This window comes from Corvus moneduloides, chromosome 30 (genome assembly GCF_009650955.1).
Source record: "Corvus moneduloides isolate bCorMon1 chromosome 30, bCorMon1.pri, whole genome shotgun sequence".
Lineage (NCBI taxonomy): Eukaryota > Metazoa > Chordata > Aves > Passeriformes > Corvidae > Corvus > Corvus moneduloides.
This window is the reverse complement of record NC_045505.1, coordinates 2,472,148-2,496,289: the sequence shown is the minus strand read 5'-3', so window position 1 is coordinate 2,496,289 and position 24,142 is coordinate 2,472,148. Positions and strand designations below refer to the sequence as shown.

Genomic DNA, 24,142 nt, shown 5'->3' with positions numbered 1-24,142 from the left:
TGAGGCATCTGTGAGTCTCTGACATACAGGGACCCACACCTGGTCACTGAGACCAGCTGAACATCTTCAAGGAGAAATTAGCACACAGGGTACTTCTAAATGAAGTAATTGATTAAAAAAAATCCCAGGTGAATAGATCATAAATTAGTCTATCCTTGAATCTATTAGTTATCATAGTATTTGAGTGCTTAATGGGCCATTTAATCTGTTCTCCACTGGACAGGTGCCAAAAGAGACATTACACTAACGATGGATCGTTTACTGCCCTGTCTTGCTGCCTTGAGGACTTTTACCAGTTAGAAGTCCTCTCTGCTTGTGGAAACCCCGAGGGCTCAGCAGTGCGTGAAGCATCAACGTTACGGCCTTGTCACGGTGGGATTGTTGGGGTGTCCAGTGCAGGGCCAGGAGTCGGACTTTGGCGATCCTTGCGGGTCCCTTCCACCTCAGGATATTCTGTGGCTCAGTGGCTCTGTGACTCTCTCGCCGTGTTTTCTGTGACTCTCTTTACTGTCACTCTAGTTCTGTTCCCTCAGAGAGCGCCGAGGCGATGGCGGCACCGTGCGCGCGCTTCTCCCTCACGAGCCCGCGCGCCCCGCGCCGGCGGGAACGCAGGAGCGCCGCACTGCGCATGCTCCAAACTAACGGGCCGCGCGGGGAGCCCGGCGGAACCCCCGGGAGCACCGGCCCCGCCCCCGCGAGCGGCGGCCGCAGTGACGGGCGGGATGAAGTGTGGCGGTGAGGGGCGGGACCGCGTTTTGGCCTCGTCTGGTGGCTGTGGCGACCGCCAGAACTGCGGCCGCCGGGAGGGGCGGGGCGAGACGATAAGGGGCATAGCCTCGTCCCAGCTCCGCACCGCCTGTGGGCTGTGGCGGGCGATGCAATGAGGGGATCGGTGATGCAAAACAGGGGCGCGGTCTATCCCAACCCCACCGCTCCTTACGGGCCGTGCGATGAAAGGCGCGGCCTCTCCCAGCTCCGCCCGCCCGTGTGTCAGCGGCGCCCGCCCCTGTGGCGGAGGCGGCGGCGGCGGCGGCGGCGGGAGGGCCGGGGCGGGGGCCAGAGGCGGCGAGGGGCGCGGTCTCGCCAAGCCCCGCCCCCTCGGGCCGTGGCCGCCTCCCGATTCGCTGCGGCCGCGAGGGGCGGGGCGAGGGGCGGGGCGAGGGGCGGGCCGGGGCTGGCGCTCGGCCCCGCCCCCGTGTCTGTGGCGGCCGCCCGAGCGCGGCGGCGGCGGGAGGTGGAAGATGGCGGCGGCCGCGGCGGCGGCGCTGCGGGCCTGGTTCTGGAACGAACGGTTCTGGCTCCCGCACAACGTGACGTGGGCGGACTTGGCTGGCGAGCCGGGCCCGCCGGGCAGCGGGCTGCAGTACCCGCGGGCCGCTCACGTCCTCTCCGCCTTCCCGCTGGCGCTCGGCATCTTCGCCGTGCGGCTGCTCTTCGAGAGGTGAGCGCGGGGCCGCCCCCGGCGCGGCGGGGCCGGGAGGCGCCGGGGTCTGCGAGCAGCGGGCTGGGCCGGGGGGCGGCCCGGAGGGGGCTCCCCCGCATCCTTCGGGGCCTCTGCGAGGCCCTTCGTGTGTGGAAAGGAGACATTGTGTAATCGGGAATCTGTCGCGGGAGCCGTGTCTGTCGTGACATGCACTAGCCCGTGGGGCTCCGCTGCCCTGGGTCTGGATAACGAGAGGCCCTTCCAGTCTGGCGGTGCTGAGGTAGTGCAAGAGAAATGCCGTGTTTTATATAGGAATTCACTTTCATTCCTGCTCCTGCCCAGGAGAACCTCGCTGGGGTGACGGGCAGAGCTGGCGGCTGCTGCTGCTCCGCACTTGGCTTCCGTGTGTGCTTTATTGTACTTTCCCTGAGTTCCTGGATGAGGAAATAGGGCTCACATGGCCTGATGTATCATTAAATACTTCGTGGCTGTCCCTCGTCTCAGGCACGATGGATGTGAGTGCGGATCGTCATCTCTGCCCATAAACAGGTGTAATACGGGATTCCTCATTTACCTGGGCATCCATAAACATGCGAACTTAGCCCTGGGGCAGAGGTAGATCTGCGTGTGGTGCGGATCTCCCACAGCAGTGTGTGGGTGGCAGAGATATTAATTAGTAAAGCGGCTTACTTAGGAAACCCTTAGGTGAAACGGACCAAGACACTCTGTATTGCTGTTCAGGTGGTTCATTAAACATTGATCTAATCTTAAATTTCTGCTTTGAAAGGGCAGAAGTTGGCCAGGTTGGATGGGCTTGGAGTAACCTGGATTAGTGGAAAGTGTCTCTGCTCATGGTAGGGGTGGGACTGGATAAACTTTAAGGTCCTTTCCAACCCAAACCATTCTGTGATTCCATAGGTATTTCTAAGCATGAAAAGGGCTGCGGGATTAAAGTGAGTGAGAATTGAGTTGGGTTTTTTTCTGTGGGTTTTCTTTAAGAGGTGTGAATTTTCCTGAGCCTTCAGAAATTAAGAAGAGGTGGTTGGGATGAAGTAAAAAGATGGCAAATATGGAGGAAAATGAAGCAGGTCAGCAGACAGGAAAGAAACTTGAGAGGCTCTTTCTTCCCCATCCTATCTTTCTGCCCTTAGGGAAAAAAAGGCTTCAGAAGACCAGTGCAGAGGACCCAGGAACACACATAACACTCCCATCTCAGCTTGGTGTGCTGCTGGTTCTGGCCAAACCTTGGTACTTGCCAGTACATAAGGAAAGGAGGTTGTGAGACACAATGATACCCCTGAAAAGGATGTTATAGGGAGGTCCTTAGTCCAGGTGTCAGTCTGGGGAAGAGGTGCAGAATATTCTCTTTTCCTGGAGTTGTTGGGGGACATGCAGCGCATCCTACTACACCTAATGGCACAGTCCTCCAGGCAGCATTTACTTTGTCCTGATAGTGTCTCCCTGGTTTATGAAATTTCTTTTGTGGTGTTAATTTAGGGTGGAGTCAAATGATGATTTAACTCCTGAGCCTGCAGAGCAAAACTCAGAGGCCGAGGTCTGGTTCCTGAGGGGGTTGTTCCTGATCTCAGCTGTGTCTCGGTGGTATCCCAAAGTAAAAGCAATTTGTGACAGCACATCCCAGGCAGTTTTTAGTGTGTTTATTTTAAAAGTACATATCTTTGAATAAACTCCTTTCTGTTTCCTCCATCCACTTTGAACATGTCGTTAAAGTTCAGCTTTATCTCAATAAACTCCTGTGGTGCATTCATCCCAATTCAGGCTTTGATTTTTGTGTCAAATGTCTTTCTTGACACACGTTTGGCAGTTGGACTTGGTGACTCAGAATTTGAATTGCAGACTCATGCAGCTCTTTTAGTTTAGCTGCTTCTTTTCTCTCTCCTTTTGTAGCTCCTCAGTGTGAGGAAGTGCTTTGTGCTACAGCACTTGTAACACTGACACATTTCTGTTAGTTAGAATTCCACTGAAAATTACCTTTTGCATCATAACATTGACAAAATAATCATTAGTTTGTCTGTCTGTGGGCAGTTTCTGACTGTAGGGATGAGGCAGGACTTGTACAGGAAGGTAAAGACAGTGGCAGGGTGAGGATTTTTGTCCAGTCAGCAAAAAGAAAGACTTCTGCCCATAAATTTGGGTTTATATTTTTTATCCTTGATTATCCTTTTCAGTATTTCTCCTTGCACATCTTGTCTCACTGCAGGCACAAAAGAAAAAAAAAATCCCAGGTATCTGCAAAAACCTGGATGTGGTGTTTTCTAGCTGTACTGGAACACTCTTTGGAACCAGCTGTGGGTGTTACTGGACAGGTCTGAGGAAGGATCTGCAGCTTGTGCTCCAGCTGGGGAGGGGGAGAAAAAGATGATTTGAGATGTTACTTCATCAGGTCTATTGTGGAATGAGGTGGTTAAATCTTAACACAATGAAATTGAGAGATGATGGAAATACAAACTCAACGAGCGCACATTTAATAAATCTCACTTTGGAGATTGTTCTTCCTTTCAGAGCTGTAATAGAGAGTCACCAGCCAAACTGGAATGTTCCATAAAAACAGATTGTGCCTTTTTGTGAAGCACAACATGCCTGAGAACTATTTGTTATAACGTATGAGTCTGTGGACTTGAAAAGGTGTTGGTTTTAAAATCAGTCTGCATTAACAATTAGTGTGAAAAAGGTAGGCTCAGGTGTGAGCCGATCTCTGTTGATAGAAGTTTAACAGAAGTGTTGATGTGATGATAATTTCTTGCTGGAAGGTGTGGCAGTAGGTTGACCTTGGGTATAGTTTGTTGCTGTTAAGATTTCTGTGCAATCATAAAATCATTTAGATTAAAAGGGACCTTCCAAGGCCACCTCATCCAATCCTCTCCTCAAAGCAAGGCCGGCATTCAGACAACTCAGGTCGCCTGTGGTCTTCTGCTGTTCAGTTTGAATATCCCCGAGAATGGAAATTCTACTGTCTGGGCAGTATTTTTTCCTATTTTGAGGGTTGTGCAGAACTTTGTCGCTGTAGGATCCAGTGCAAAACACATCTGAAAATCTGCTCTGGGACCAAAAACTTGAAGTGCCACAGCAGTTTAAAGTGTGAGTTTACCTTGGTGAGTTTACCTAAATAGCAGGTCAGCTTGGGACTTTCCTGGCTGAGCACAGGATTGACCGTTCACTTCACATTCCACCTGCAAGTGGTCCAAGCAGTTGCACTGTGGCTGTGGAGTGGACTCAGGAGCGTTGTCCAGGTGAATCCCCATCTGGTCAGGAGCCCCATGGAAGGCCAGGCATCACCTGCCTGGAGCTTGAGGAGCTCCAGAAGCTCCATTATGACTGGGTCAGACTTCCTTAAAAGTGGGGAAATCCATGCAGTCCTTTTTCCTTCCCATTTTTGTGACTGGGACCACGTCCCTTTTCCAGTGTCTGTCTGTTGGTGTCTGGCACTTTCAGTGCCCCTGTAAATGTCTCTGGGTTCTGGGTTGCTCTTTTTCACCAGGTGCTTGAGCCCTGGGCAGTGTCCATAGCCTGTGCCTTCCTTTTGATTTTTATTTTCCCCTCCTCCTGATTTCTGGAAACACCCTATTTATCCTGAAGCCTCTCAGTGAAGTAGGCCTAGTGCTGAGGACCAGTTTCCTGTAAAGTTTTGAGTTTTGTTTGCCTTATTTCTTTTGTTTTCCTGGGCAGAATCTGTTTCTTCTTTCCTTTTGCCTTCTACAATAATGCCCAGACTTTGTATGGATCACTGTGAGCTTTCCTAATCATTCCTTGTCCTCTTTACTTGTTTTTAAGCCAAAAGAAGACCCTAATGATAATAAATTAATTAAATTAATCTGCTCTAGCTGATCCTGTCTTGTTAGAGGGTTGGAGTAGATGATTTCCAGAGGTGCCTTCCAACCCCAGTTATTCCATGGGATTCTGTGAATGTGCAGATTTTTAGATTTTTTCGGTTTCCTCTCTGATATGAGGTAACCATCCAAACTGAGTACCTTCAGGCCAGGTTTGGTGGGTTTTTTTTGTTAGTAGAGCTGTTTAGCACTGTGTCCCAGAAAATGAAATAAAACTATTTGTAATCCTGTAATTGCACATGTGAACTTCTGTGCTGCACTTGTGGTACATCCTGTAGGAAAGCAGAGTATAAAGATGTTCAATACTTTATATATTTTTTTAATACTTTACATTTTTGTGGGGGTCTTGCCAAATGTTTCATAACATCAGGACGCGATTTCTGGCTGGTGGTCTGGATTATGGCGGAAGCTGTGAGCCTTTGGAGCCAAGCTCAAAGGAAATCACTCCTTCCTTTTTTATTTTTTAATTATTTTTTTTTTAAAGCTGTGGGTGTTGAAATGTAGTTTAGCGTGTCCAGAGATGGGAGCAGAGCTGGGAAGGGTCTGGAGCACAAAGAGAGGCTGAGGGAGCAGCGGGGCTCAGCCTGGAGAAAAGGAGGCTCAGGGGGGACCTTCTGGCTCTGCACAGCTCCCTGACAGAGGGGTCAGGTTGGGCATCAGGAGGAATTTCTTCATGGAAAGGGTGGTCAGGCCTTGGAAAGTGCTGCCCAGGGAGGTTTGGAGTCCCCATCTCTGGAGGTGTCCGAGGAAGGCCTGGACGTGGCACTCAGCGCTCTGGGCTGGGGACAAGGTGGGGATTTGGCACAGCTTGGACTCGGTGGTCCTGGAGGGATTTTTCAACCTCTGGGATGCTGGGTAGAGACATGAAGAACTGGGGCAGACAGGGAAGCCTGGGCCTGCAGTGTCTGTCATTTGTTTAGTGTTTTCTGAGAGCTGGGTGTTCCTTTGGGATCAGTCACAAGATGATCTGTAATTCCTCAAGGGAAAACCCTACAACCTGGGACTGTTCTTAAACACAGCCACAGATATTTGTTCCTGAAGCACTAAGTGAGTATTCCTGAGAATAATTGCTGTTGGAGCATTTAGAGCCATGATTCTCCTGAATTTTAATCTTTCCTTTTAAACACAAGGAGAAATCATAATGATTGTGGTTGGAAAAAGCAGCATTTTCTGCTTGATGGCACTGGGAGGCTCCTAAATATGTGTAATTTCGGCTTAGCTCTCTCTGAAACAATCTCTTTTTGAAAGCAAAATGGTTTTAATGGTACAAATGTTATGTCCTTTTCAAAATTGTTTTGAGAAACAGATTCTTTCTCAAAATAACTGATAAAAAAATATTGAATATTGCTCCTTCAACCCCCGCTTTTGCCCACCAACAGGAGAGGAACAATTCACATGTCAGGTAATGCAGACATTTCTCTTGGAACCCTGAGCCTATTCTGAGACAAACGTGCAGCAAAACCTGGTAATTTTGAACATGTTTAAATTCGTTTTAGCTGCAAACCCAGGCTTGTTTCCAGAGTCTGTCCTATAAAATCCAGGAAGAGTTAAATCAGTTTGGAATACACAGAGCACGTGGGATGGATGAGATCCCGAGATCAGGGATCTTTCAGACTGGAGGACTTGCATCTTCCTCTCTGTCCTGAAGGAAATAAGCCACTTTATTTTTCCCAAAGACAAAAAGAAAATTAAAAAAACCAAGTTTCTTTTGGGAGCTGTGTCACTTGAACTTCCCTTTTTTTCTATGCTATGTGACACCAAGGCCTGTTTTGGAAACAAGATACTTTGTTTTAGGGCTTCATCTCCAGCATTTCTGTTCACAGCAGACTGCTATCAGTCTGTTGTTTTATTGCTGAGGAATGAGAATCCCCCTGGGGAGCACATTCGGATCCTTACAAGCCAAGGGCATTAAGATTTAATTTTTCGTTCTGATGTGCACAGTATGTGCTGTCTGCAGTTACCATATGGACTAATAAAAGAAATTTCTTCACCTGGGAATTGGTGGAGTGGAGATTTCAAAAGCTTTTTCACCAGGTTTTGCAGTTGGTGACAAATCCAGGTCCTTGTGATTCAGGCAAAGGAGGGAAATAAATGTCTCGTTTTAATCCAGCTCTTTCTGGGGAATTCTTGCAGGTTTATTGCCAAGCCATGTGCCATAAACCTTGGCATTCAGGACAGTGGACCTCACAGAGCCCAGCCCAATGCAATTTTAGAGAAAGTGTTTACATCCATCACTAAGGTGAGTCACACTTCAAATTCCTCCTCCATTCCAAAGGGAATGGAGGCCTGGAAGTGTCATGGGGGGGCTTTTTGCTTCCACTTTTCTGGTTTGAGATGCACATTTCACACTGTGCATCCATGAGTGGGCTCATTCTGGTTTTACTTTGCCTTTGGCATGTCCTTGTGGTAGCAAAGTAAATTCCCTGTACAGCTGAGCCATGTGTGTTTCTATCTTTGGAATACAAATGTTCCCCTTGTAGACAGGTCTGAGCTTCTTCCTTTGGTTCCCTGCCTTTGGTCCAAGTTGTACCGTGGGGATTCTTGGTTTAACAAGGGATTTCCCAGCATCTACCACTTTTATTGGGAAAGTGTTCCTCTTTTTCTTGAGCTCAGTTCCTTTTCTGATTTTACTGGTTTTATTGTGAATGTCTTCCTCTCATTTTTACCATTTACTGTGAACCCAGACAGCAGTCATCAGTGGAAGTGGGTTATTCAGGGAAGTGTTGAGTCAATGAAGTATGTCCAGATGAAGGGCAGGACATTTAATGGTGGCAGGAGGTGTTTCTTTGGGTTGTTTCCTGGCCCTTCCTTCCCTTAAGCTCACGGGCCTACACCACTACAGAATTACAGAATCCCACTGTATTTTATTCAATATTGAATAAGTGCAATAGAATTTCATTAAAGATAACAAAATGGAAGGTTTTCTGTTGAGATTTGGTGATGCTGAACCTCATCTACTGGAGCAGATAAAGGGAAATTCTATAAAAACCTCAAAAAACTTGCCTTGTGGGAACATTAAAGTTTTGAGGCATTTGGAATGCCGTGTGAACTGAAAAATCCCCAGAATCTGATGCCCTTTGTTGGGAGAACTTTAATGTAGGGGATGTCCTTGAAATTAATGTTTAGAAAACCCAGGAGGTGTCACAGGCTGTGCAGAATTTGTCTGGCTTACGAAACCTTTCACTGTCCCGGTGTGCTGTGGCTTCTGTTGGGTTTGGAGAGTCAGGCTGGGGGTGGCCCTGGTGCAGGGGAAGGATTTCACTGCTGCTCTGAGCTGGGAGCTCTGAATTCCCCTTGGAGGCAGGTGCTTTCCCAGTGCCCCAGCCATTAAATCCCAGGAAGGTGCTAAGAGATGTGGTGTGGTGGAATGACAGGGCAGTCGTGGTCTCAAGGCTGAAAATCCAATTACTCTTGATTTTGTTTTTCAGCTGGACAGACTGATGATTTTGTATTAAATCAGCATTCTGCGTAGCTTTCGTGGTTTGTACGTAACTCAAATAGTAAAATGTGTTTATCATCTTTCAGTGGTAGAGCTCCCTGGCAGAGCTGGTCTGAATTATCTCACTCCTGGGCCATTGTAGAGGGAGTTACCAGGTTTGGTTCACTTTGATAAATCCATTTGTGTTCATTCAGACAAAATCCCAGTAGAGTTCCCAGGTGGAGAACAGGGATATATTACATCTATATTTGTCATGGAAGTGTTTCAGTGTTCAAATATATTTTCATTTATAAACTTTGATAACAGAAATACCACAGTTTCTACAATGCCCTTTTGGAATATACAAATATCTACTGTGTTAAACCAACTCTTACTTTAAAGTTTCCCTGTCCTTGCTGTGAGTAGCAACCCTTAAACATCTTCAGCTTTGCTCCTCCTGAGTTCTGGGCTGCTTGAATTGTTGTGCAGCTTTAAAAGGTAGGACAGGAGACTTTACAGCTCCTTCCCCCAAATTAACGCTGAACAGTCACATTCTTTGTCTTAACGTGCTGTCAACTGATGAAATAGGTGAGGAAATGCTCAACCAAAACCACTCTGAGTAATTAAGTAATTAGTGGCTTATGAAGGTTAAACCTGAATGACCATTTGTGGCAATGGGTTCTTGCTTCCAGACTCTCTATGGTCCCTTCCTGGAGTGCTTTTTGTTATCTGTGCATTATTTCTGTCACAATGCAGGACTGCAAGTAGGTTGAGGAGTGGGAGAAATGACATTTGTTTCATTTTCCTTCAGTCTCCAGATGGAAAAAGGTTAGAAGGCTTGTCCAAGCAGCTGGACTGGGATGTCCGAAAGATCCAGCGCTGGTTTCGGCATCGGAGGAACCAGGACAAACCCACCACCCTCACTAAATTTTGTGAGAGCATGTATGTTTGTGCAGAGGGGCTTCATCTTGGAGCTCTGGCTGTGTGTTCTCTAGCTGGGCCTGGGGGCAGCTGCTCTGCCAGACCGGGGCTGAAATCCGTGTACAAGCAAACGGGGGCAGTTAAAGGAGGTTTTAAAATTGTAAAATATTAAAATTGTAAAATATTTTGTGGGCGTGCCTGAGAGACCAGAATGGGGTACAGGAGTCAGTGCTGAGCAGCTTTAGATGCTGGGCCAGCTCCTTCATGGCACTTGAGAGCGTGTGTGTGTGCTCACGTGTGTCCATATCCATGTGTGTGTGCACACGTGTGTGTCCATGCCCACGTCTGTGTGCACACGTGTGTGTTTGTATGTCCACGTCTGTGTGTGCACACGTGTGTGTTTGTGTGTCCATGCCCACATCTGTGTGCACACGTGTGTGTGTGTCCATGCCCATGTCTCTGTGCACACGTGTGTGTTTGTGTGTCCATGCCCACATCTGTGTGCACACGTGTGTGTGTGTCCATGTCCATGTCTGTGTGCACACGTGTGTGTTCGTGTGTCCATGTCCATGTCTATGTCTGTGTGCACACGTGTGTGTTTGTGTGTCCATGCCCACGTCCGTGTGCACACGTGTGTGTTCGTGTGTCCATGCCCACCTGTGTGCACACGTGTGTGTGTTTGTGTATCCATGCCCATGTCTGTCTGTGTGTACACGTGTGTGTTTGTGTGTCCATGCCCATGTCTGTGTGCACACGTGTGTGTTTGTGTGTAACACACAGCCCATGTCTGTGTGCACACGTGTCTGTGTGTGTGTCCATGTCTGTGTGCACACGTGTTTGTGTGTCCATGCCCATGTCTCTGTGCACACGTGTGTGTTTGTGTGTCCATGCCCATGTCTGTGTGCACACGTGTGTGTTTGTGTGTAACACACAGCCCATGTCTGTGTGCACACGTGTCTGTGTGTGTGTCCATGTCTGTGTGCACACGTGTTTGTGTGTCCATGCCCATGTCTCTGTGCACACGTGTGTGTTTGTGTGTCCATGCCCATGTCTGTGTGCACACGGGTGTGTGTTTGTGTGTCCATGCCCATGTCTGTGTGCCCACGTGTGTGTGTTTGTGTGTCCATGCCCATGTCTCTGTGCACACGGGTGTGTGTTTGTGTGTCCATGCCCATGTCTCTGTGCACACGTGTGTGTTTGTGTGTCCATGCCCATGTCTGTGTGCACACGGGTGTGTGTTTGTGTGTCCATGCCCATGTCTCTGTGCACACGTGTGTGTTTGTGTGTCCATGCCCATGTCTGTGTGCACACGGGTGTGTGTTTGTGTGTCCATGCCCATGTCTGTGTGCACACGTGTGTGTTTGTGTGTCCATGCCCATGTCTCTGTGCACACGTGTGTGTTTGTGTGTCCATGCCCATGTCTGTGTGCACACGGGTGTGTGTTTGTGTGTCCATGCCCATGTCTGTGTGCACACGTGTGTGTTTGTGTGTCCATGCCCATGTCTCTGTGCACACACGTGTATGTGTGTGTGTCCATGCCCATGTCTGTGTGCCCACGTGTGTGTTTGTGTGTCCATGCCCATGTCTCTGTGCACACGTGTGTGTTTGTGTGTCCATGCCCATGTCTCTGTGCACACGGGTGTGTGTTTGTGTGTCCATGCCCATGTCTGTGTGCCCACGTGTGTGTTTGTGTGTCCATGCCCATGTCTGTGTGCACACGGGTGTGTGTTTGTGTGTCCATGTCTGTGTGCACACGGGTGTGTGTTTGTGTGTCCATGCCCATGTCTGTGTGCCCATGTGTGTGTTTGTGTGTCCATGCCCATGTCTCTGTGCACACGGGTGTGTGTGTGTGTCCATGTCTGTGTGCCCACGTGTGTGTTTGTGTGTCCATGCCCATGTCTCTGTGCACACGTGTGTTTGTGTGTCCATGCCCATGTCTCTGTGCACACATGTGTATGTGTGTGTGTCCATGCCCATGTCTGTGTGCCCACATGTGTGTTTGTGTGTCCATGCCCATGTCTCTGTGCACACGGGTGTGTGTTTGTGTGTCCATGCCCATGTCTCTGTGCACACGTGTGTGTTTGTGTGTCCATGCCCATGTCTGTGTGCACACGGGTGTGTGTTTGTGTGTCCATGCCCATGTCTCTGTGCACACGTGTGTGTTTGTGTGTCCATGCCCATGTCTGTGTGCACACGGGTGTGTGTTTGTGTGTCCATGCCCATGTCTGTGTGCACACGTGTGTGTTTGTGTGTCCATGCCCATGTCTCTGTGCACACGTGTGTGTTTGTGTGTCCATGCCCATGTCTGTGTGCACACGGGTGTGTGTTTGTGTGTCCATGCCCATGTCTGTGTGCACACGTGTGTGTTTGTGTGTCCATGCCCATGTCTCTGTGCACACACGTGTATGTGTGTGTGTCCATGCCCATGTCTGTGTGCCCACGTGTGTGTTTGTGTGTCCATGCCCATGTCTCTGTGCACACGGGTGTGTGTTTGTGTGTCCATGCCCATGTCTGTGTGCCCACGTGTGTGTTTGTGTGTCCATGCCCATGTCTGTGTGCACACGGGTGTGTGTTTGTGTGTCCATGTCTGTGTGCACACGGGTGTGTGTTTGTGTGTCCATGCCCATGTCTGTGTGCCCATGTGTGTGTTTGTGTGTCCATGCCCATGTCTCTGTGCACACGGGTGTGTGTGTGTGTCCATGTCTGTGTGCCCACGTGTGTGTTTGTGTGTCCATGCCCATGTCTCTGTGCACACGTGTGTTTGTGTGTCCATGCCCATGTCTCTGTGCACACATGTGTATGTGTGTGTGTCCATGCCCATGTCTGTGTGCCCACATGTGTGTTTGTGTGTCCATGCCCATGTCTGTGTGCCCACGTGTGTGTTTGTGTGTCCATGCCCATGTCTCTGTGCACACGGGTGTGTGTTTGTGTGTCCATGTCTGTGTGCACACGTGTGTGTGTTTGTGTGTCCATGCCCATGTCTCTGTGCACACGGGTGTGTGTTTGTGTGTCCATGCCCATGTCTGTGTGCCCACGGGTGTGTGTTTGTGTGTCCATGCCCATGTCTGTGTGCCCACGTGTGTGTTTGTGTGTCCATGCCCATGTCTGTGTGCCCACGTGTGTGTTTGTGTGTCCATGCCCATGTCTGTGTGCACACGGGTGTGTGTTTGTGTGTCCATGCCCATGTCTGTGTGCACACGTGTGTGTTTGTGTGTCCATGCCCATGTCTCTGTGCACACATGTGTATGTGTGTGTGTCCATGCCCATGTCTGTGTGCCCACGTGTGTGTTTGTGTGTCCATGCCCATGTCTGTGTGCACACGTGTGTGTTTGTGTGTCCATGCCCATGTCTGTGTGCACACGTGTGTGTTTGTGTGTCCATGTGTGTGTGCCCACGTGTGTTTGTGTGTCCATGCCCATGTCTGTGTGCCCACGGGTGTGTGTTTGTGTGTCCATGCCCATGTCTGTGTGCACACGTGTGTGTTTGTGTGTCCATGCCCATGTCTGTGTGCCCACGTGTGTGTGTTTGTGTGTCCATGCCCATGTCTCTGTGCACACGTGTGTGTTTGTGTGTCCATGCCCATGTCTGTGTGCCCACGTGTGTGTTTGTGTGTCCATGCCCATGTCTGTGTGCACACGGGTGTGTGTTTGTGTGTCCATGCCCATGTCTGTGTGCCCACGGGTGTGTGTTTGTGTGTCCATGCCCATGTCTGTGTGCCCACGTGTGTGTTTGTGTGTCCATGCCCATGTCTCTGTGCACACGTGTGTGTTTGTGTGTCCATGCCCATGTCTCTGTGCACACACGTGTATGTGTGTGTGTCCATGCCCACCTCTGTGTGCCCACGTGTGTGTTTGTGTGTCCATGCCCATGTCTGTGTGCCCACGTGTGTGTTTGTGTGTCCATGCCCATGTCTGTGTGCCCATGTGTGTGTTTGTGTGTCCATGCCCATGTCTCTGTGCACACGTGTGTGTTTGTGTGTCCATGCCCATGTCTCTGTGCACACACGTGTATGTGTGTGTGTCCATGCCCACCTCTGTGTGCCCACGTGCCCACACTGGGTGTAAATCCCCTGGAACGCCCCTGCACTCTCTGCTCCTGCCCAGAGCTCGTTCCCGTTCCCACAGGAACGACCTTCTGGCCTTCCCAGTTACAGACACTCCTTGGCTTCCTTTTCTTCTCTGTTCAGTCCATTCTTTGTTCCCTGTTCCCCCCATGCTCCTGCAGTTTTCTTTGTAGTGCTGTAGAACCTCAGTATTTTTTCCTGACTTATTTCTCCTCTGCTGCTTTCTTTCCTTTCCAGTAACTTTCAATTCTTCCCCCAGTATGGTTTTGTCTACTTAAAGCCACAAGGTAAGAGGGACAAATACATACATTAGGATACCTCTGGATAACAACAACTTTGCTTGTTGTTACCTTGTTGTCTCTTAAAGCATATGAATGATGCATGTTCACCCTGAATTTCTAACTTGGCTGTTGATTCAAGCTCATGGGTGGTGTGAAAACTCTTCAGTAGGTTTATCTGACCTGAAATGTTTAGAAATGAAGGTGGGTGAAAGCTTTTCAGGTGTCAGATTTGGGGGTTCTCCCAACTATTTCAATTAACTTTACAAATGTTAACCAGAAGCTGCTTCTATATCCTAAGTTTATTTTTTACTTCTTTTTCCAGGTGGAGATTTACATTTTATTTAAGTATATTTTTTTATGGAATCAGGTTTCTCTGGACGGTGAGTTGCTCTGTTACCCCTGTTGTTGTTCTGTGTGGTTGCAGCTGAATGATCCCTGATTTGGGATCCTGGGAGTTCTGTTAAAGACCTTCCACACACTTTAGGGAAGCTTCTATACAGATATGTCATTTTGGAAACAATAGAAAATTATTTGTCGTGTTCCCCCAGAATGTTGGAAAAAACAAGGTGGGGTTTGGGTTTTTTTGCTATGGAGAGCTGCTGCTTTTTTTTTCTCCTCTCCCTCTTGAAGGGATACAGGTTCATCTCCTTGGGTCTTTGTTATTATTAGAGCTGTATGATTATTCTAGAAATTTCCATTGCAGCAGAAGTCACATTGACAGCACAAATTAGATTTTAAATCACTAGGGTTTTTTACAATAAATGTAGTTTGAATGGCAGAATGAAGGTAAAATTTCAGTGAAGCAATGCTGTAGTGTCAGGTGCCTTTAGGTGCTGGGGAGGAAAACAGCCAGTACAAACTGGGGTTTCATAGAACTTCTTATTTCTATATAATAAAAACTTACCTGTTTCCTTTAGGCACCCTGGTTTTGGGACACACGACAGTGCTGGTACAACTACCCTTTCCAGGTATGAGAGAAACACCTCCTAAACTCCAACTTTTTGGACAATTAGAGTTTTTATTTTTGTTATTGATACTGGATTAATTGATACTGGATTAAATTTACTCTTTGTGCCTTTACATCCTGGTTAGGTTTGGCAACAGCAAGGTTTCCTCAGATACATCTGACTCATAGTCACTTTATGTTTACTTGCTGCTGAGATTATTAAAAGTGGGAGAAAAAGGCATAAAATCATAGTGGTAATTTATTTATTTACTGCATAGAGGCCCACAGTCTGTTCCAGAGCCTGGTTTTCCTACTCCAAGAGGCTTCAGCAGGAGTTGTAAATATTGACAAGGGAATTTACTCCTTTGGAAGAAAGCTCAAACACAATAATATTTGTGTGAGTAAGCCTGGAGTAAAATGCCTGTTGCTTAAGCTTGTTTTTATTAAACCTGAACGATTTAACTTGTGCCTCAGCTATTCTGGAGGAACAAAGTGGGTTGGAAAAGGAGGAAGGAAAAAAGTGGTTTTAATGTAAATTTTGAATTCCTTTGTCTTGTAACTGTGCTATCTCTGTGTGTTTTCCAGCCTCTTACATCCAGGCTTTATTATTACTATATCTTGGAGCTGGCCTTCTACTGGTCCCTCATGTTTTCTCAGTTTACAGACATTAAACGGAAGGTGAGATGAACCAGAATTGCATTAACCACGCAATAGCTATAATAAAAATAATAATAAATAGATAGGACTAACAAAAAAATGGGCGTGTGCCTGGCCAGGAAAGCCAAAATGTAGTGATAACTATGTTTTTTCTTCATTTACACCTTTGTGAGCCTCCCCTCTCCAGTAAGCACTATGCAGTCCTGGGAAAAAGGGGGGAGCAAGGCTGACCTGCAGCCTTGGGTATCCTTGAGTTCCTTTCGCCTTCCAGGGAAAAGAACAGCATCACTCAATACCTCCCAATCAAAAGTTAACAAATCATTCCCAAAATTAGATTTAACTGGAAGGCTTGCAAGAAAACGAGCTGCTCAAAGCAGTACTTGCTGAAGCTGCTGAGGAAATGGCAAACGCTAAGGCAATAATAAATGGGGTTTTGAAAGGAATTTCTCATCTGTGTGAGGAGCAGATGATGAGTGGTTGCAGTTGCTCAGATCTAATTCTGTCACGCTGCGTTCCAGGATTTGGTTATTGTTGCTGTTGGAGAACAGTCCCCAGTAAATCCTGGCTTTTTGCTTCCTTTACATGAGCCACAAAGCAGCAAATTATCCCAATTTTTGCATTGGCTGTTAAAAAAACCAAATTTACCCAGGCTTTTTTCTGTGCTGAAATATTAGCAGGTGAAGCACTATGGAATACAGTGGAGCTGCAGACAGGGAGTGATGAACAACCTCTGGGACTCTGTAATGGTTAATTTTGACTTTATCAAGTGGATGACATTCCCCAGCGCAGCAGGGGGAGGTACAGGAACCTGGGGGCTGAAGTGCAAACCAGCCCTGAATATTGGGCATTGTAAACATTTTTTGTTCTTTTGGTTCTTTCTGGTGTTCTCTGCCTGCTCTGCCCTGGCAGGGTTTGGTCACTGACAGCACTTAAATGTGTGCCAGGAGCTGAGGGGACGAGCAGTGTATCTGTAAAACCACAAGGAGCCAAAAATAAGGGTCATCTTGTCGTCTGAATCATTTCTATGGGGTCTGCAGGTATAGTTGTGTGTGTGCCAGAGAGACTGTGCTGATCTCTGAGCAGGCAGAGCTCTGACTTGAGCAGCACCAAAGCTGAGAGACCTTTTTGGAAGCTTTTGTGGAGACGGTGGGAGTGTGATGAGCTGGGCTTGCTGTGGAGTCAGACCCTGAACCGAAAGAATCCTGGGACCCCGGTGACTCAGTTGGGTGGCTCTGTTCCAAACTTTTGCATTTGTGTGATGGCCGAAGAGTCTTCATTCGTAGTTTTCCTGTTTCCAGGACTTCCTGATCATGTTCGTCCATCATTTGGCCACAATCGGACTCATCACATTCTCGTACATGAATAACATGGTGCGGGTTGGAACTCTGGTGCTATGCCTCCACGATGCTTCAGATTTCCTCTTGGAGGTGATTTTCCTTTCAAATCTTTGCATCCCTAATGCTGGTGTGATCTCAGGGGAACAAGCTGACATTCCCATTCTTGATAAACTGCATTAAATGTGCCATGGAATTTGTGCTGCTGACCAGAAAAAGCTGACAAAGCCTTGTCAGCTTTTCCTCCAAACTGCTTGAGTGGTGAGAGTCACAGAACCATGGAATGGTTTGGGTTGGAAGGAACCTTAAAGATCATCCAGTTCCACTGTCCCAGGTTGCTCCAAGTCCCATCCAACCTGGCCTTGTACACTTCCAGGGATGGGGCAGCCACAGCTTCTCTGGGCACCCTGTGCCACAGCCTCAGCACCCTCTCAGGGAGGGTGGGTGATCATATCCTCTGGCAGTGGGAAGCCATTCCCTCTTGTCCTGTCACTCCAGGCCCTTGTAAATAGTCTCTCCCATTGTTCTTGTAGGACCATATAAATAATAGTATAAAAATAGTAATGCAATATAATAATCCCTCTTTGTTCCAAACTGTACAAATGTGATGGAGAGTTTCTTGCAGCTCTCCAGCTGGGTAATTACAGGCATGCACAAAGGGAGTAATATTGGCATGTTTCTTGTCTCTTGTAGGCTGCAAAACTGGCCAATTATGCCAAGTACCAACGCCTGTGTGATGCTTTCTTCATGCTTTTTGGGGTTGTGTTCATCGTGACCCGGCTGGGCATTTACCCTTTCTGGTAAGCACCTAGAGCTGGGAGGTCTTGGTTGTTCTCCCAATCCTTTCAGCAGAGCCTTTGTTTTAGACTTTTCCCAAGCATCCCAGCTGTCCCTTGAGGCAGCCTGAAGCTGCACAAGGCCCAAGTGCTCTTTGGGGCAGGAGGTTTGAGTAGGCACATGAAGAAATCTCTCCCCAGTCAGCTGAGGGACTGGGAGAAGAGTCCAGAATCCCATTCACAGCTGCCCCTCCCCTGCTGCAGTGATGACAGAGTCAGCCAGAATCTGCTCTGAGAGGCTTGAAGGATTCTTTGCTTCTCTGAAGAAGTTCTAGAAATAATTACAAGTGAGGCACAGTCTCTTGAGGTAATTTTTGTTTGTATCTGGCTTAGTCATCACTGCAGTTTCTGATTCTTATGACACTTCTGTCCTGTCCTTGTGTCGTGACTGTTCAGAGCCTGAAATAGGTCTGAGGTTTCTTGGGAGGTAAAACCCTGGATAAATGGCTTAGAGAGAATCATCCCATAAGGAGATTCCCTCTCACCTCAGTAGGTCAGACCTGGAGAGGTGCTTTGGTTGATGAGCTGTTGTCTGTTTATTGTGTGTGGTGACAATTTGGTTACACCATTTTACTGCATGTATTTATTTCCATGGACACCTGGCACTCCCATTCTTTTTGGGTGCCTGGTAGGCAGCAACAATCCTTTCACTTTAGGATCAGGCTTGCAGTTAAAGCTCTTGCTTATTTTCCAGTAAATGCACCAAAGGACTCTGGATGAAGAAGAGCTTTAATTCTTTTTTCTTCGTAGGCTCCTTCCAGGGACAGACAAGAGAGTTGTTTTTGCAGCTGCTGTCTGTCATGAGGGGATGCCCTTACCTCACACCAGTGCTCAGCATCCTGTAAATCTTTAATGTGTTTTCCACTGGCTCTAATGTCACTCCTCAGCTTTGTAGAGGAATCTGGCAAGCTGCAGCAGTACTGCAGACCCTGTGCTGTTTCACTTCATGTGTATTCCCTCCTGTAATTAGTAATGTAAAATATCAACAGATCTCTGGAATTGCATTTAATTCCTTCATAAACCTGCTATGAGTTAAATATTTCTGGAGCTGCCTTTTGGGGGATTTTGGTTCTTGTTTGAAAGGCTTGTTTTGCTTTTCTTGTGAAATGTTAAAAGCTGTGTGAAATTAATGTGGCTGTTAAAGGTCTCTCCATACCTCTCTGCATCATAAAATCTAAAGTGTTTATTAAATTGCTGAAGGACTGGCAATAACTCCCAGCAACAAGAACAGCAAAACAGTAATGAAAGAAACACAAGACGTGGGCTATAAAGCAGTTTTGAGTCTTCCAGCCTGGCCAGAGGAATCTGTAAAACTCCAAAGGAGGAGAAGAGCACCCAGGGAGGGAGGGAGGCCTTCTGGGAACAAAATTCCTTCCTGATCCCAGAATCCTTGAGATTGGAAAAGCCCTCCAAGACCATGGAGTCCAACCTGTGACCCAATCCTCACCAGAGCACTGAGTGCCATGTCCAGTTGTTCCTTGGGCACCTCCAGAGATGGGGACTCCAAACCTCCCTGGGCAGTGCCTTCCAAGGCCTGACCTCCCTTTCCATGAAAAAATTCCTCCTGATGTCCAACCTGAACCTTTCTTGGCACATCCTGAGGCCCTTTCCTCTTGTCCTGTCCCTGTTCCCTGGGAGCAGAGCCTGATACCCCCCCCCAGCTGCCCCCTCCTGTCAGGGAGTTGTGCAGAGCCAGGAGGTTCCCCCTGAGCCTCCTTTTCCCCAGCTGTTCCCAGCTCTGGATGTGCTCCAGCCCCTCAATATCCCTTGCTGTGAGGGCCCAGAACAGGACACAGCCTCACAGTGCCCAGCACGGAGGGACAGTGCCCATGCTATTTCTGATATGATTTTTGATCTTTAAATCCGTGTGAAAGCTGCCCAAGCAGGAAGGTGTTAATGGTTGTTTTGGTGACCAGAGCAGCCTGACATCACTTCCTGTGAAGTTGTTATAAATAAATGCTTGTGCTTTGGAGAAGAAAATTGGCAGCAGATCCGTGTGTGTAACCGAATTGCAGCACATTCACATGTTCTGTTTGTTGCTCAGTTCAAATGTTCCTAATGAGCTTTACTCAGTCTCCTGACTCTGGCAGGAGCAGAGCAGCAGATGCTCAGTGAGACACAAACCCCGTTGTGCATCTGGCCTGGCACCTCCAGTCAGAGCTGGAAGCCCTGCACCAGCACAGCCGATCTGAAATGTGTTTCTGGATCTCTTTAAGGATTTTGAACACAACCCTGTTTGAAAGCTGGGAGTTGATCGGTCCCTACCCTTCCTGGTGGCTGTTCAACGGGCTCCTGGTGATCTTGCAGGTCTTGCACATCATCTGGTCTTACCTCATCATCCGCACAGCCTCCAAGGCCCTGGTGCGAGGCAAGGTAAGACTCAGGGAGGCTTCTGGGTACAAGCCTTTTCGTACAAGCCCTTTTAAGGAATCATGAGAAACTGGGCTTTTCAATGAGGGCTGGTGTTGGTTTTTGCGGGACTTGCGTCAGGAGTTCACAAAAATGGCAGTTTTTTACCTTGATTGCTCTCTACTTTTGAGTCCCCAGGTGTGTTCAGAGGCAGGGAGTCTCTCCTGGGCAGGCAGGGAAATAACTCAATTTTCCAGTACATTCAGATGTCCTAAAATAGCGATTATGGCAGACTTGTTACACACTCTGGAGTTTAAGGTTGGTAGCAGGCTCTCTTTTGGACAACAGGATGAACGTGCAGAATGTTTCTCAGCTTCACTTGGTCCTTGGGATGCGTTGGGGATTGTGCATCTTCACTGGCTTCTGTCTGCCAGTGCAGGCACTGAGCTCCAGCACTCAGGGAAAGGGTTCCCAGGGGTGCAGTGGGGTTTGCTGGTTGTCAAAAATCACAGAATGGCCTGGGTTGGAAGGGACCCTAAAGATCATCGAGTTCAAGGCCAGGTTGGACAGGGCTTGGAGCAACCTGGGATACTGGAAGGTGTCCCTGCCCATGGCAGGGGGTGGAACAAGGTGAGCTTTAAGGTCCTTCCAATCCAAACCATTCCATGATTCTCTGAATCAAAATGCTTTTTCCTCTCAGATATTGATATTCTGATCTGGGTTTCTCTGACAGCTCTGCATTATTTTGTGTTTGACTTCAGCTGCCCCTACACATGGAATGTGGCCTTGAAAAATAGAAATATTCGGGTTCATTCTGGGGGCCAGCAAGTTTCAGGGTACGAGCTCTTCATCTGTTCCCCACAGCTGCTACTACAAATGCCTGATTTTCATTCTCTGCAGCTGTTTCTGTATCCTGAATTCTACACCTCTTCCCTTTCCTTGGTTCTCTCCTGTCCAGGTGACCTAGCCAGAGAAAGGACTCTAAGCTCTGTCTTCTTCATTCTTTTCTCCTTTTCTCTGTGCCAGATTGGAGCTGGACAGTTTCACCCTGTGCATGTAAGTGTGACCTGTGGTTCTGTTTGTTCACTGAAACACGTCTGTGTCGAGGCCAAGACAAAAGCAGAGCCCTGGTCTTGGGGTTTTGGTGCCTTCTCCTTCTCTCCCTGGTCCAGACAGAGTGCTAAAATATTGTTTTTTCCAAAGGTCAGAGCAGTGTCCTGGGGTCTGTTCTTAGCTGCTGTCACCTGCCTGCACAACCTTCACTTTCTGCTGTTACACACCCACACACTCCAGTTTCTGTCTTTGCTCCTCGTCAGCACCACACTGAGGAGAGGGCAGAAGGAATTTACTCCTTTTTGTGAAAAGGAGTAAAACAGTCACTTCTCCCCCAAGAATGGGCAAATTTCCAAGGGATTTCTGCTTCCTTCCAGTGACCCTTTGAACATTCAATATAGCAGGAGATTGGGGAAAGATAGCAAAAGTTCTGGCAACAGGCAGAAGCCAGGACATCCAACAAGTTCCTGCAGATCATTAACTTCACCTGGCTTCCAGCCAGATCTTCCCTGGAGTTCAACCACTTCCTGCTGCTGGAGAGCCCTAACCCTGACTCCAAGAGAGCAGAGCGGAGTGAAATCCTGGAATCCTTGGAAAGCTGCAAGCCAGAGTGCTGGCACGTGGAGTTACTGAGGGCTGTTGGCTGCAGAGGGAGGGGAGTGAGGAGAGTGAGGAGCTGCCTTGGGCAGAGCAGGGGCCGCTCCCCAGGCCCAGCTCGCGCTGGGGAGGTTTGGCTCTGGCACCTGCCACCACCCAAGGTGTGTGTTTGCAGTTGGGGCCGGGTTTATGGGCTCTTCCCTTCCCCTTCTGGCTCTGCAGGGCTGGAGCAGGGCCCTGCTGTGGCACTTGGGGCAGCTGGCACCAAAGTCCTCCTGGGAAGGTTCAAAATCCACATGAAAGTCAAACTGAGCTGGATTTGCAGCCAGTCTCTAAGGCTTAAGTCTGTAAGCAGATCTGGATCCCTGGGCTGAGACTCCTCCTGTTCTGAGCGGGTGTTTGCTGGATCAGACACTGCCTTTGTTCTCCATCCCTCTGTCCAAACAGGCTCCTGGTCCTAAATGGGATCTCCCAGATGAAGCACAGGCTGTGGAAATGGAGGTGCTTTGTTCGAGCAGTGATGTTATAAATAAAGCTGGTTAATTTTTAAAATAGCAAAGCTGCTCCTTGTAGGACAAAGTGTTCTCTCTCAGACTGACACCTTCCTGGTTTTTGGTTGTTGGACCTACTTGTGATTGTGGCATGAGAAAATTTTGCTTCAAAACAAATTATTTAGAAAAATGGTCTTTAACTGATCTAGAGAGGAGCTCTTGGAAGGCAAGAACAATGCCAGATCTGTAATACAATCTGATCTGCTGAGAGCAAGAGTGAAGTGCTTTCACAGATATTCAGAATATTTGGAAAATGGAACTCATCTTTACAAATTGTCTTTTACAGTGTCTGTGTCTTGTTCCTAATGTGATGACAGGCTCCTTCTTGGGAAGTTGAACTGACCAAGACTCAAATGTAGGAGGTAGATGTGAGTGAAGGTGGTTCATCACATGGACACAACCTTCTAACTGCTGGTTTCTGTCAATTTTTCAACTCCCCTTCTCCTCTCCCACTACCCAATTCCACTGGCAATGTTTAGGTATCCAAGGATGACCGCAGTGACGTGGAGAGCAGCTCCGAGGAGGAGGATGTGACTTCCAACAGCACAAAAGGAATTTTCAGCACTTCCAGTAACGGTTCCAACCGCCTGAACGGCCATGTGGCCGGTGGCCAGTGGACAGGAGAGGAGTAAGGCCCTGGGCTGGCCTTGAGCAAACACGAACTTCTCTTTCAATATCTAGTTGTGTTGAGCTCCACATTCCCAAGTGATCTTTAATCAAAAACCCCTTCCCCAGAAACCTCCAGCAGACCCGAGACGGGCACAACCCTGACCAGTCAGAGGCTTTGCACGGCACAAGGGATGAAGCCAAAGACCGGGGCAAAAACAAAGCTGCAGATTTCACTTCAAGCCATTTTGTACTTCAGAAGTACCAAAAGCCACCCCTGAGTCCTGTTGATATTTGCAGAGGTGTCTTTGTCTTTGACAAACTGGCTTTTACTGGGATCAGCTCAAGGCAGAGCAGGTTTAGACCGCGGGGTTTGGTGCCACTCAGTGACGGTTCACTCCAGGCAAGTGCAGCCGCTCTTGATGCAGTCCAGAAGCCACTTCAGAGCATGGAGAATGCAGGTTCCACATCCCAACTGCCCTGGGTGAGGCAGAGACTCTTCTCCCAGCCAAGCTTTGAACTGTGCTGCCCCGGAACCACTGCTCTGCCTCGCCCCAGGCTGCTGGGGAGGTCCCAGCTGCTCATCTCTGCTGTCACCAGGGACCAGGCCAGCATCTGCTGCCTCTTTTGGTGCTGCAAACCCCCTCTGAAGTCTTGACCAAAGCCTTCTGCAAGGGGAGAGGGGGGATGGTTTATTGCCCCTGAGACAACCAGCACAATCCAGGCCTTTTAATTGTTTTCTTCCTGTTGAAATTGTGGTTTTGAAGACTTCTCTAGACCTGCTGGATTCAGTTGGCTAAGCCAGGATCAGAGGGAGGATCAGAACTGGTGGGCTGGGTTTAACTCTCCAAAAAATGAGATGTTTTGTTCCTGTACTCTGAGACAAGTGATTGTTGCTGCTCTGATGTTAGAGCTGTGGAGGAACCTGGGGCTGGAAGAGCAGCCACACTATGGGCTTTGCTTCTCTTTTTTTATTCAATGGTACTTGGGGGCAATGAAACGATCAATCAGGAGCAGAATTTTGGAAACTTCTCAAGTTGTTACCATTTTATACTGTTGTTTACTCTTATCTCCAATTAAAAGTTGCTTCAGAAACTTGGGGTGATGTGTTTCATCTTGAGGAAATAGAACAGAGGACAGGGTCTGTCCCTTGGCTGTCCCTGAGCACCTGAGCTGCTGCAACTTTCTGGAAGGACAGAATAGAGGTGATGAACTCGTGGAAGGTGTCCCTGCCCACAGCAGGGGGGTGGAACCAAGTG

General features: G+C 48.3%; 1 protein-coding gene across 3 annotated transcripts; it reads left to right on the top strand.

The window, feature by feature from the left end:
• Nucleotides 1-1,178: 1,178 nt before the first annotated feature.
• Nucleotides 1,179-23,981, top strand: CERS5 (ceramide synthase 5). 3 transcript variants are annotated; one of them, XR_004237084.1, is made up of 11 exons: nucleotides 1,179-1,441; nucleotides 7,405-7,510; nucleotides 9,501-9,631; nucleotides 14,277-14,334; nucleotides 14,872-14,922; nucleotides 15,486-15,578; nucleotides 16,856-16,984; nucleotides 17,585-17,691; nucleotides 19,944-20,100; nucleotides 21,035-21,132; nucleotides 22,757-23,981. XR_004237084.1 is itself a non-coding variant. In XM_032094260.1 (11 exons), the coding sequence occupies exons 1-11, from the start codon at nucleotides 1,242-1,244 to the stop codon at nucleotides 22,907-22,909; spliced, it is 1,215 nt and encodes a 404-aa protein (XP_031950151.1). In that variant the 5' UTR covers nucleotides 1,179-1,241; the 3' UTR covers nucleotides 22,910-23,981. The 3 variants fall into 3 exon arrangements, 2 of the variants coding, with proteins under 2 accessions (XP_031950151.1, XP_031950152.1); XM_032094260.1 differs by having other exon boundaries at nucleotides 21,103-21,132; XM_032094261.1 differs by lacking the exon at nucleotides 21,035-21,132.
• Nucleotides 23,982-24,142: the final 161 nt, after the last annotated feature.

Bases quoted from the DNA above. Each gene is read 5' to 3' on its own strand.
- CERS5 (XM_032094260.1), top strand. From the start codon at position 1,242: ATGGCGGCGGCCGCGGCGGCGGCGCTGCGGGCCTGGTTCTGGAACGAA. The intron at 7,511-9,500 runs GTGAGTCACACT...ATTTTCCTTCAG, and splicing joins TGTTTACATCCATCACTAAG to TCTCCAGATGGAAAAAGGTT. The intron at 9,632-14,276 runs GTATGTTTGTGC...TTCTTTTTCCAG, and splicing joins ACTAAATTTTGTGAGAGCAT to GTGGAGATTTACATTTTATT.